Source organism: Hylobates moloch, unplaced genomic scaffold, assembly GCF_009828535.3.
Source record: "Hylobates moloch isolate HMO894 unplaced genomic scaffold, HMol_V3 SCAFFOLD_153, whole genome shotgun sequence".
Classification (NCBI taxonomy): Eukaryota; Metazoa; Chordata; class Mammalia; order Primates; family Hylobatidae; genus Hylobates; species Hylobates moloch.
Genome location: NW_026652428.1, coordinates 43,683 through 56,791, shown reverse-complemented (window position 1 = coordinate 56,791; position 13,109 = coordinate 43,683). Strand labels below are relative to the sequence as shown.

At 43.6% G+C, this 13,109-nt stretch overlaps 1 protein-coding gene across 1 annotated transcript in view; it reads right to left on the bottom strand.

Moving 5' to 3' along the window:
- Nucleotides 1–1,768: 1,768 nt before the first annotated feature.
- Nucleotides 1,769–13,109, bottom strand: part of LOC116464062 (tyrosine-protein kinase transmembrane receptor ROR2-like) — a 28,272-nt gene continuing 16,931 nt past the window's right edge. The window contains exons 3-4 of the mRNA XM_032147346.1: nt 2,948–3,235; nt 1,769–1,817 (exon numbers count right to left, since the gene is read on the bottom strand). Coding sequence (XP_032003237.1) covers nt 1,783–1,817; nt 2,948–3,235 — 323 coding nt within the window. The 3' untranslated portion in view covers nt 1,769–1,782. The remainder of the gene's footprint in view (nt 1,818–2,947; nt 3,236–13,109) is intronic.

Sequence of the window (13,109 nt, the reverse complement as noted above, 5' to 3'; positions counted from 1 at the left end):
ATATATTTACAATATATTATATAGTTACATAATATATGTAACTATATATAAGTGAACTACAAAAGTTTTATTTATAAAATACATAAATATAGGCCAGGTGCAGTGGCTCATGTCTGTAATCTCAGCACTTTGGGAGGCCAAGACGGACGGATCACTTGAGGTCATGAGTTTGAGACCAGTCTGGCCAACATGGTGAAACCCCGTCTCTACTAAAAATACAAACATTAGCCAGGTGTGGTGGCGCGCATCTGTAATTTCAGCTACTCGGGAGGCTCAGACACAAGAATTGCCTGAACTTGGCAGGCAGAGGTTGCAGTGAGCGGAGACCGCACCACTGTACTCCAGCCTGGGTGACAGGGCGAGACTCTGTCTCAAAAAATAAAATAACTAAAATAAAAGACATAAACATAAAATAAGAGAAAACAATAGTTCAGCTTTTGAAATGACTTATATGCCTTTTCCAAAGCCCCATAATTGTGCTCATGATGCAATTTCTTCTTTCCTTACTCCGTGTCTGAAGGATTATTAAGGAAAAATGCTCCATCACTATTGCTTAGCACAGAATCTTCCCAAATATCTTCCCTCTAGGTCAGGTGTGGTGGCACACACCTACAATCCCAGTGATTTGTGAGGGCGAGGCAGGAGGATTGCTCGAGGCAAGAGTTTGTGACCAGTCTGGACAGCATAGTGAGACCCCCATCTCTACAAAAAATAAGAAAAAAGTATCCAGGTGTGTGGTGGCACGTGCCTACAGTCCCAGCTACTCGGGAGGCTGAAGGGGGAGGATGGCTTGAGCCCAGGCGTACAAGACTGCAGTAAGCTGTGATCGTGCCACTGCACTCCAGTCTGGGTGAAAGAGCCAGGCCTGTCTATTTGGGGGGAAAAAAATCTGCCCTCTGCAAGCAAGCTGCTGATGTCTGCTGAGACAGGTTGCCGCCCTGCCCAGCATCCCAACGTGGTGTTGCAGCACATCATGGGTGGGTAATGGGTACAAGGCCCAGGGAAACAGAAATCAGCCAACACTGCACACTTTACCAACCACATAGTGTTGATGCTATTGTTCAGAACATCTCAGAGTGAAGCACTGCTCTCCAATATGTCTGAGGAGGAAATGCAGGAGACCCAGACAGTCACTGCTCATCTTAAACATAGACAATGGAATGAGCACTCCTCTGTGTACACAATGGGAGACTGTGGGCAGTTCAGAGGGGACTCTCCCAAGACAGCCTGGCCACAGTGGAACAACCTCGTACTGGGAAACCAGAGGGCTGAGTTCAAAGCCACTGCTGTCAGCAGCTCGTGAAGGAGTGTGAGCCTGGCTGTGAGCCTCGGTCTCCTCATCTGCAAGGTGGGGTTGAGACTCCTGCCCACTGTCACAGGGTGGCCCAAGGCTCAGGGGCACACATTTATTAAGTGCAGCTGGTGGTGCTGGGATTTCAGAGTGAATTATGTCCCTGTTTCCAAACGTTCTAATGAGCCGGGATCCTTCCTGGTGCCCAGGCAACCTGGCCTGTATATTTATACTCCTCTCAGTAGCCCTGTGTAAGGTCATGATCACAGAAGGAAATTAACCATTTTTGTTTTTCTGATTTTTTCTGTACAAAAAACATGAAAAATGTAAACGTTTCCCAACCCTAAGCAAGCACGTGGCCATCCCTGTGTGAAGCCCAGCCAACTTCTAGCAAATTCGGCAAAGACATGAGCTGGCAGGATTTAAAACCCGGATTCTTACATAACAAAAACCCTCAGAGCAGCAGAACATGGTTTGGGGAAAACAGATACTTACTGAAAGTTATGATTTGGACTGTGAGTTGGACCTAAAAAGAGGAAACAAAAAGACAAGTTATTAATACTCCGTGATTTGGAATACAACCTTCTTTAAATCAGGCCAGTGGCAAACAGGCTGAAGCCAGGGGGCTCACTGGTGGGCAGCTGTCCTTGGGCCTCAGGCTCCACTCGTGATCACGTCAGCAAGGCTGGAAACCACACACAAGGGAAGGGGTACTTTGTCACTGAGGGTATCTTTGTTTTTGGAGTTTTTGCTGTCCTTACTCTCTCTCTTCTCATCTAGTCTTTACATACAAAATCTGTTTTACTACTTGTGATCGGATGGCGTGGGCTTGGGTGGCAGGGCCGGGGCATTCACTGCCTGGGAGTTTTTCACAGCTGGGATGAAGGGGACACATTCCTTCCTGCCACTTAATTCCTTCAACAGGTGTGACGAGCACAGAGATTCAGAATCTCTGGTCATCGTGCTCAGCTTTCTCCCCACCCCAGCCAGGCCAGCCTCAGGCCCTGCCCAGCCGTCCTGCAGTGTAGCCACCCTCCCACTGACACCTGACCTCCTAACACACGGCCTTCCTGCTAAACACCTCGGCTCTGCATGTGTGCCTGGGATCCAGGTCTGTAAACCACTCCATCTGCACCTATTTTCTTTTTGTTCTTTTTTTTTTTTTTTTTTTGAGACAGAGTTTCACTCTTGTCACCCACGCTGGAGTGCAATGGTGCGATCTCAGCTCACTGAAACCTCCACCTCCCAGGTTCACGCGATTCTCCTGCCTCAGCCTCCCGAGTAGCTGGGATTACAGCCGCCCACCACCATGCCAGGCTAATTTTTGTATTTTTAGTAGAGATGGAGTTTCGCCATGTTGGCCAGGCTGGTCTCGAACTCCTGACCTCAGATGATCCGCCTGCCTCGGCCTCCCAAAGTGCTAGGATTACAGGTGTGAGCCACCGTGCCTGGCCCTATTTTCTTTTATTACTAGTAAATGGGTAACAGGTCAAGCTGGGCCCTGGGGCACATGGGGAAGGCCCTTGGGAACGGTTTCATTGCTCTCCCCTCATGCTGATTGGTGTGTGTTCGGTTTCAAATAGCAACTGGACCTCTTGCTCGGTGGCTGGGAACCTTCGTATCTGCTAACCCACACAATTTCACTGTCCAACTCACCCAGCCGCACAAACAGGACACCAGTGGCAGTAATGGTCTTCATCCCGTTGGTGGCCACGCACTGGTAGTAGCCAGTGTCTGTTGTGTCCAGGTCCTGGATTCGCAGTCGTGAACCGTATTCTGTCTTCCGGATGATGATCCGCCGTGGCTCCTGCACCACCGGGGCATCATTCTTCAGCCACCGCACGTTAGGGGGTGGGTTTCCCGCCACCTTGCAGTGCAGAATTGCCGTCTGGCCTTGGACAATGGTGATATTGTTTACTGGCTCCAGAAAATTCAGGAAGTAACCTGCCAAGGAGAGCAGTCACAAAAGAGCAAGATTCAGTGAGGGCTGGAAGGAAGGGCTACCTGGGGGCTCTGTTATGAACTTTTCCTAGGGAAGGTTTCGATTTTCTGTCACCTACTAAAATAGGTTCTTGTTATCTGTGGTAATTATCTTGTAGAAAGCTACAGGGAACACTGAATTAGTGAATACTGAACAACTGCTCTTACGGGAAATACACAGTCAAATTCCTGCGAGCCTCTCGTCATAATATTTTCATCAACCAACCAATATATAACCTTGGTTTATGTATGTTTCTGTTTAAAGACACCATATTCAATATGTACTGTTGATTTCTTCACATTGAACCCATGACGAACAGCCTCATAACTCATGCCTGAACGAAGCTTCTCTCACACACATTTTTTTCTCCATAAGGCAGGTCGCAGCTTTCTTGCACTTAGGGAACAGCAGACCACTTCAGCGCTATGCCTGGGGGCCATCAGAAACAATAAAATCACCAACAAAAAGCCCAAATATGCAAGAAACGTGGCACTAAATAGACCAAGAAAAGGCCACTTGTTCACAATTTGAGGGCAGAAACCAGGGAGCCGACCATCGCCTTGTTCAGCCCCAGCTGGGACACAAATTTTTCACTGCCTTGGGCATGTGTCTGTGAAACGCCACAAAAGCACCATGAGTATTGATTTGGGGGTTACAAATAGACTTTAGGTATTAGGTGAACTCACAAATACAGAATCTGCAAATGATGAGGACCAACTGTGCTTCTCTTTCCAAACACTACATCTAACCCAGGTTGGTCAAAATGATGTAAATTCACACTCAGAAAGTCCCTCCTCCCCGCCTACCACATCATTAAGCACAAAGCCACAGAAGTAAAATACAAAAAAAAGATGTGTGACAAAACATGGGCATCCCCAAACCAAGCTAATCACTGTCCTGTAAACAGAACAGAAGTTACGATGCTGATGAGGGGAGCTGAAGGCTTTGTCCTGCTACACCCAGGTCCAGAGCAGACAGAAGCAGTCCCGCGCGCACACACTAGGGGGCACACAGGGTCTTAAAGCACCCAGAATGGGGAGTGAGTGGGCTGCTCCTAAAACGGGAGCTGGAAACACTGCCCTGATATGTGGGGAGCCCAGTACAGCCACAGGCAGGAGCTCTAGGGGGCAACGCCAGGCTACAGGGAACAAGGGGAAGTGAAAGGGACAAAGGAGGAGGGATGCGTGTGAGTATGCATGTGTGGTGTTTGTGTGGTGCACATGTATGTGTGTGCCTGCACACGCAGGTGTGTGGTGTGGTCAAGAGGCTGGAGGACTACTCTGTCTCTTAAAAGGAACATGCAAACTACAATTCTGTTAATATAACATGTAGGGAAAACTAATGTTGGACAAGAAAGTTAATCATCAACATGAACTTATATCAGACAAAGCTAAAACAACACAGCAATCTGAAAATGACTTCAAAACAGATATATTCATATTCTGAATCTTTTGGCTCATTTCTGGTTGGCCTTGATCCTTTCTTTTCAAGTGAAGTTGAAAGATGGCAGGCATCTGTTGTTACAGATTTAACTGGAAAATTATAGTATTTCTAGTGGACCCTAAGGGTAAGAAGTGTTGTAGGATCCACCAGCATCTGGGGAGGTGGAGGTGATGGAGAGGTGGCGGAAGCCAGGCGGTGGATTTAAGATGAGGAGACTGTCTTCATTCTCGGGACAGTGGAAACGCACCTGTCTGCAGAGTAGTCATTAATGAGCAAAGACCACTACTTATTATTAACATCATTAGGTTCTACCTGGATACTCTCCTAGCCAACCCTTATCCATGCACTGAATTAAGTTATAGAAGGTAATTCTTATTGACAACATAAAGCTGGAAGGTCACTAAAATGCTGATGACAACTCCTTAAAAAGATAGGCTGAATCAGGCAGGGTGAAGTTCTGTATGTATGATCTTCATGAACTCAACCATACAGGCACAGCATGGGGAATCTGCATTCCCCATGCTCCCGTCTACTGGATCCCATGTCTTTGTTTCTTTGTTGAATGCAGTATCTAATCTGCTGTGACGATGTGCAGTGGTGGTTTTGATATAATCTGGGCTGCCTGTCCCAGCTCATCATTTCACTGTGTTCTGGCCAGACTAGCATTGAAAAGAATATTGCTAAATGGCCAGCAGCTATACCTGGGAAGGTGCTGAGGCAGTGGCATATAAAGGTCTGCCCAGGTGAGAAGGGACCAGGGTAGAGTCTCACGGACAGCACCACGTTCCAGCCAGGCCTCGAGGCAGCCACCTTCACATTCTACTGGAAGCTCAGTGGGACCAAAACTCAGATGGGGCCATCATTAGGTAACCTGATAATTTATGGCTGTCTCCCCAAGTAGGTGAGTAAAATTGAGCCTTCAGAAAGAAATCAGAAAGACAGATAATGGAGAATAACTAGATTATATCCACAGTATCAACGCTCTCAAATTTTCTCTAACCTCCCCAACACTTCTTCCCCACTGGACAGGGAGTCCCTTGCTCTCCCCAAAGCACAGCAAGCTGGTTCCTTGTTGTTCAGTTGGCCAAGGCCACTCCTCAGTGTTCTTTGCTGTCTCTCTTGTATCACACCTGCTGAAATGTCACCTCCATGGAAGGTGTTCTCTGGCTGCCCATCTAAAACAAGCTCTATTCACTTCTAACCTTGCCTTCCCCCTCCCCACTGAATCACTTGGCTTGTTGCCGTGGCAACATCACATTTGTTAAATTATGATGACTGAAGTATGTTTGGACATTAAGAAAAACAACTGTGGGCCAGGCACGGTGGCTCATGCCTGTAATCCCAGCACTTTGGGAGGCCGAGGCGAGCGGATCACGAGGTCAGGAGATGGAGACCATCCTGGCTAACACAGTGAAACCCCATCTCTACTAAAAATACAAAAAATTAGCCGGGCGAGGTGGCAGGCGCCTGTAGTCCTAGCTACTTGGGAGGCTGAGGCAGGAGAATGGTGTGAACCTGGGAGGCAGAGCTTGCAGTGAGCCGAGATCACGCCACTGCACTCCAGCCTGGGCAACAGAGTGAGACTCTGTCTCAAAAAAAAAAAAAGAAAAACAACTGTTACTTTTTGGGGGCAATATTCTCAATTTCATGGCTACTTTTCTCTTCTAAATTTTAAAATCATCCCAGGAAGTTCCATTTTAAAAGTAGGACTTTAATGGATAATTTGCATAAAACTACTCACTTCATGATATTGAGAAAGCATGGTCTATGTATCTATTTCAGACCTTCTGAAGTATTCAGAAAAGCTTTGTAATTTTCTTAATATAGATCTTCACATATATTTTTAGGTAGATTTCTAGCTGCCCTCTAATTTTTCTTACTGTTGTAAATACTTTTTCTCTCTATTATTTCTGTCTAAATGACTTTAGGTTTATAGGGAAACTATTAGAGAGCAATCATCTATATGGTGTACTAATTTCCTATGGCTGCTGTGACAAGTTACCACAAACAGGGGCGTAAAGCAACACACATCTTTCATCTTACAGTTATGGGGGTCAAAGTCCTCACATCCATGTGACATGGGCTGCCTTCCTTCCAGAGGCTCTGCGTGAGAATCACTTTCCTCAAACCTTCCCTGGTTTCCAGTGAAACCAACCCAACAGTCTCATAGACCAGTGGTCCCCAGTCTTTTTAGCACCAGGGACCAGTCTCATGGAAGATAATTTTTCCATGGCCTGAGGTAGGGACAATGTTTTGGGGACAATTCAACAGCATTACATTTATTGTGCACTTTATTTCTATTATTACTGTATTGTAATATACAATGAAATAATTATACAACTCACCATAATATGAAGAATCAGTGGGAGCCCTGAGCTTGTTTTCCTGCAACTAGCGGTCCCATCTGGGAGTAACGGGAGACAGTGACAGATAATCAGGCATTAGACTCTCATAAGTGCACACCCTAGATCCCTCAGATGCACAGTTCACAATAGGGTTTGCGCTCCTATGAGAATCTAATGCCACTGCTGATCTGACGGGAGGTGGAGCTCAGGTGGTAATGTAATTGATAGGGAGTGGCTGTAAATACAGATGAAGCTTCATTTGCTCACCTGCTGCTCACCTTCTGCTGTGTAGCCCAGCTCCTAACAGGCCACGCACCAGTACCAGTCCATGGCCGGGAGGTTGAGAACCACTGCCATAGACAGTTCTTTAGGATAAACATAGAAATTGACTCCTCCTCAGGAAAGGACCTCTCAGTATCAAAGAATCGAAACTCACCAGATCATCACATCACATCCAGACAATAAGACACTAGGCCCCTCAATCATCAGGATGGCTTCCTTACCCCTTCCATGTTCCTCTTTTCTCACACATAGCTACCTTTCTTCCCTGCTATATAAAGCCCTCATTTTAGTCAGACAGGGAGATGGATTTGAGGCTGAGCTCCCATCTCCTCAGCTGCATCACCAGATTAAAGCCTTCTTTCTTGGCAATAATTGTTGTCTCAGTGATTGGCTTTCCGTGTGGTGAGCAGCAGGACCTAGACCAAACCCTGGTGTTTCAGTAACATTAGGGACCCCTTCTTTCCTTGGCCAGTGGTTCCTCATTGCATCACTCCAACCTCTGCTTCCATTGTCACATCTACTGCTGAATCCAGTCTTCCAGCCCTGGTTTCCTAAGGACCTCTGTGGTTACACTGGGCCTACCTGGATAAGCCAGAATGATCCTCTTATCTCAAAATAATTAACTTAATCCCATTTGCAAGTTTTTAAAGATCTTGCCACTTTACTCAGCTATCTTAGTTATAACGGTTTCTCAGTTGAATGCCTTGGATTTTCTACATAGATACCATCTTCTTCAAATAACAATAACATAACCTTTTTGCTTTCAAAATTCATATCTCCCGTATCTTTTTGCCTAATTGTTTTTTCAACATTCTTTTTGATTTAAAAATGTTAAATGCTAAAATGCTGCAAACATACAGAAAAACACAGCTATCAGACAATAACCATGAACAAAACGTATAAAGATTTGACATTAATTTTTCCCATATTTTACTTTGAACACTTAAAAAAATTCTAGAATACAACCAAAACCTACTCTTGTTTATTCTTCTCCAGAGAACTTGTATGCATCATTCCAATGCATATTTATATTATTTCATATTTTTAGAAATTTTCCCTGAAAGGTCATATTTGCTAGTTGATTTCATCCATCTATGTTGGTTGATGTGCTCCATTTATTTTAATTACTGTGTAATAGAATAGCCCATTATACAAACAAACCACAATTTCTTTATCCATTTCCCAGTTGAAGGACAGTAAGCTGTTTCCACATTATTGCTATTATAATATTTAATGACCACCTATATAGATGTCTTGTCCTGTGCATATACAAGAGTCTCTCAAAAGTACATACATGACTGGATAAAGAAAATGTGGTACCTATACACCATGGAATACAATGCAGCCATTAAAAAAAATCATATCCTCTGCAGCAACATGGATGCAGCTGGAGGCCATTACCCTAAGCAAATTAACACAGGAACAAAACCCAAATACCTCATGTTCTCACTTATAAGTGGGAATAAAACACTAGTACACATGAACATAAAGAAGGGAACAACAGACACCAGGGCCTACTGGAGGACTGAAGGTAGGAGGAGGGTGAGGATTTAAAAACTACCTATTGGGTACTATGCTCATTACCTGGGTGACAAAGTAATCTGTACACCAAACCCCCATGACACACAATTTACCCATGTCACAAACCTGTACATGTACCCCTGAACCTAAAATAAAAGTTGGAAGGGGAAAAAACGTATCCATTTGGATGTGGTGTCATACAGTCTTGAAATCTTTCATTGATCTGAGTCTCAAAAGTGCTTGAAACAATTTGTACTTCACTAACAATATCTGAGTTAAAGTGCTTCCCTACAGCTGTGCCGGAATTTGGCGTCTGGGGGCTTTAAAATATTTGCCAATCTGATGGACATAAAATAGTTCTGCACTACAGTTTTAGTTCACATCTTATGAATTCCTCATGAGCTTCCACATCCTTTGGAATATTTCTCGTCATTGGGGCTCCCCTTGTGTAACTGTCTGTTCATCTCTCTATTCTGATGCTTTTTCCAACTTCTGTAGTTAATTCATTTTATATCTTTTTCCTTTTCTATGTATGCATTACGTGTAAAATTTTCCTTCCACTCTTCTTTAGCCATCCAGTAAATTAATCTTCACATCATTAGTCAGACCCAAATATTGTGTAATATATCTTATGACATTTTTCTTTTAGCTATGAGTTATTTAAAGTGTGCTTTAATTGCACTGTTGTCACAGAACATGGTCTGTGTGATCACAGTTCTTTGAAGCCACTGAGATATGCTCTGCAGAGTCAGCTTCCTGAAGATGGTCCACATATGCTTAGTAAGAATGTGCTTATTCTACGTTCATGGCAGAGTTTTAAGTGCCCATTTGATCAAGTTTGTTGATTTTGTTCATATTTTTAATATGTTTATCTACTAGTTTCAAAGACTTCGCATTCATCAAATAGCTTTTAGCAATTCAAGTTGAGTTGATATATGTGAAATGATGGGGCTGGATGCATTCCCAACTTCAGTTTTATTACATCATTTGGTCCATATATCACTAAGCAACAATTCTGCCTAAAAGATCATTTTATCTGATATTATTATAGCCATCCTCAGGGAACCTTTGGTTAACATAGCCCTACTTTTATCTTTTTAATATCTTTATCGTTTTTATGATTCTGTATTAGACATAACTCTTATAAGTGGCATATAATTTTACATTTTGAGTCTACATTTTTAACTGATGAGTTTTATTTTTAATGTTTCCATTGCCTTTTATTTTTTCTCTCCTATCTTCTATTGGATTCTTAAATTCTCCATTTTTCCCCTCTGCTTATTTGAAAATTATACATCAGTGGCTATCTTAACTACTTTTTGTAGGCATACCTAATTTAGCAAAGTCCTCCAATTACAAAAGACTTTAAATGCTATGAGCTATAATATAATCACTTACACACACACACACACACACACACACACACGTTGAACTGCTTCCTAGTGCTTAGATACACTCTGATTTTAAGCCTCCAATTATTGTTATTTTTACTGTCAGAGTATTTTGAGATCTACCAACTTCTTTCCTCACCAACACTTCTTGCATCTCACTCCTTCCTCTTAGGTTCAATTGAGCTCATCCTGAATAACATTCATTCTTTGGGTAAAGGACTAAGGCTGTAAACACTCTTAGTCTTGGTCTAAAAACATCCATGACTTTCACACTTAAATGGTAGTTTAGCTGGGTATAGAATTTGAGGCACTACTGTCCTCTGGCTTTTATGGTGACTGTTGAAGTCCTGCAGTTCTTGTTCCTTTGCAAGTATTCTGAACTTTCCCCTTCTTAGGCTATTTTCAATATTTTTCCTTTGTCTTTGCCATTCCAAATTGTCTATCATTAACAGTAAATTTATTTTTATTTCAGCCTCCTCAGGTCTCAGTGCTCTTCCTCAAATCTGAAGATTTGTGCTTTCTATCAATTCTATAAAACCTCTATCAGTATTTCATAAAATATTAAATATCCTTCTAGATATATGTTGGTTTTCCTCATATGATAATTCCACTGTGCTCTCTACCTATTTTTAATACTCCTTACCCTTTTTGTCTTTAGCTATGTGCATCTACCCTGTAACATACCCATCAACTTTCTCATTTCATGGACTATATTTTTCTTTTCTAGAAGATCTATTTGTTTCCTTTTCAAATCCACCACTGCTTTTCCTTCTATGCGGTTTCTGTTTCCTCCTTTCATCTTTAATCCTCTGGCTTCATTGTTTACTAGCTTGCCACTCATCCTGGGTCTCGCCAAGTGTGCTGTGTAATTTTTTTATTGTAAGGCTGGTTTTTCTGAGGGAATCCCTTGAGGACTGGGTTCCCTTGACAGGCAGTGCCAAGTTTTATCTTAACTTTTTGGCTTGGAATTTCCTATAGCATTCTGGTAATGTAAATCTGGCTTCCAGAGGTGCCGGTCCCAACTGATTTCTCATGGGAGACCCTTCTGTGTTTCCCATCTGGAGCCAGGGTGGAGGCAATCTCTCATCTCACCTCCAGGGACTGACCCCATGGCAATGTGCTCATCCCTCTTCTCCAGGACTGCAGCTCGCAGGTCTCCTAGCTTCACACGGAAGCCTGTCAACAAAGCTTCAGTTCTGTGGAGGCCACGGGTTCCCTCCTGGCTTGGTGTGGAAACCCAAGGTTCTTGATGAAACTGGACCTAGCTGAATCATTTCTATATTAGGGATGATATTTCATAGGCCTTATATTAGGGTGCACAAAATGTACATTCCTTTATTTTCCTAAAACCAAGCTAGATTTTTCTCCTAACCCCTCATTTCTCCTGATTAGAAGAAACTTCATCCATCCAATTCCAAGTGAAATCAGTAACTTTAGGTTTCTTATTTCATTTACTCTCCATCAGGATTTCCCTACCCCTGCATATTCTCAAGGGTAGCATTTATGTTCCCGAGCCTACTCTGACATTAAAGCCCTGGAGGATTTGGTGTGTCCGTGTCTTGGTGCTCTCTCTGCTCTGTGGCCCACAGACATGTCCACATGTGTGCTATGGCCATGTGGTGACACCACTTTTCACTGTTGGTGAGCTCATGTCACAACTCTATGACTCCTTCAGAATTCGGCCCTTGGTCTCAGATAAACTCTTCTTGAGGACTTAGGAAAATCGGGCTGTTCTCCAAAGCTGCAAACGTAGTGGGCTACCTCAAGTCGCTTCTGCTGTGGCAGCCTAGGGCTGTCACTTATAATTCTGCTTCCTTTCCATTCCTGGCTCCTGGGCATTTCTCCATCTCCCTTGCACGTTCATATAAGCATTTGCATATTTTACTAGTATTTTATTGAGCATTCATATGTAATTTACGTGGGAGGGCTGCCAAATGAGTCTGGTCCACCATTTTCAACGTCATCGATTCTCTAGGGGCCAAACATGAAAGCGGGAAAGAAAGCTCTCTAGAGATTAAGCACAATATTCCTTTCTCCCTTGGTGTTTAATTTATAGCCAGTTATTTAGCCTCTCTTGGCTTCATTTCTATTATGTGCAAAATACGGGGTTTGTATTAACCATTTTCTAAGCTCTCCTCCAACTCACAAAAACATTCCTTTGTAGCTGCCCCAAATCTCTCCAGAAACAATTTGCCAGGCCAAAAGGAGCCAGGCATGGCTGACTGAGGTTTCGGCTCGCTTAGATTTGGGCAGCACTCACACTCCATAGCGTTACACAGAACTCTTCCCTTTTAATTGATCCAAAAAACTTTCCCTTTCTAACTTAAAAGTGGCACAGCTTTAGCAACTGATGATACAGGCTCATCTCCCCAGCGCCCAGGCCAGTTCTCTGTGCACTGCAAATCTCTGGACAGGGAGCTGAGTCCAAGCATTAAAGCAATCCAAAGGCAAAGTAACAGAGGAATCCCATCACCAGGGAACACTGCTCTGCCCCACAGTCACAGTCAGATCAATGACTTACTTCTTTTTTTTTTTTTTTTTTTTCAGGCAGAGTCTTGCTCTGTCGCCAGACTGGAGTGCAGTGGCGTGATCTTGGCTCACCGCAACCTTCGACTCCCTGGTCCAAACGATTCTCCTGCCTCAGCCTCCCAAGTAGCTGGGCTTATAGGCATGCGCCACCACACCCAGCTAATTTTTGTATTTTTAACAGAGACGGGGTTTCACTATGTTGGCCATGATGATCTTGATCTCCTGACCTCGTGATCTGCCTGCCTCGGCCTCCCAAAGTGCTGGGATTACAAGTGTGAGCCACCACGCCCAGCCGACTTATGATTTTTTTTTTTTTTTTTTTTTTT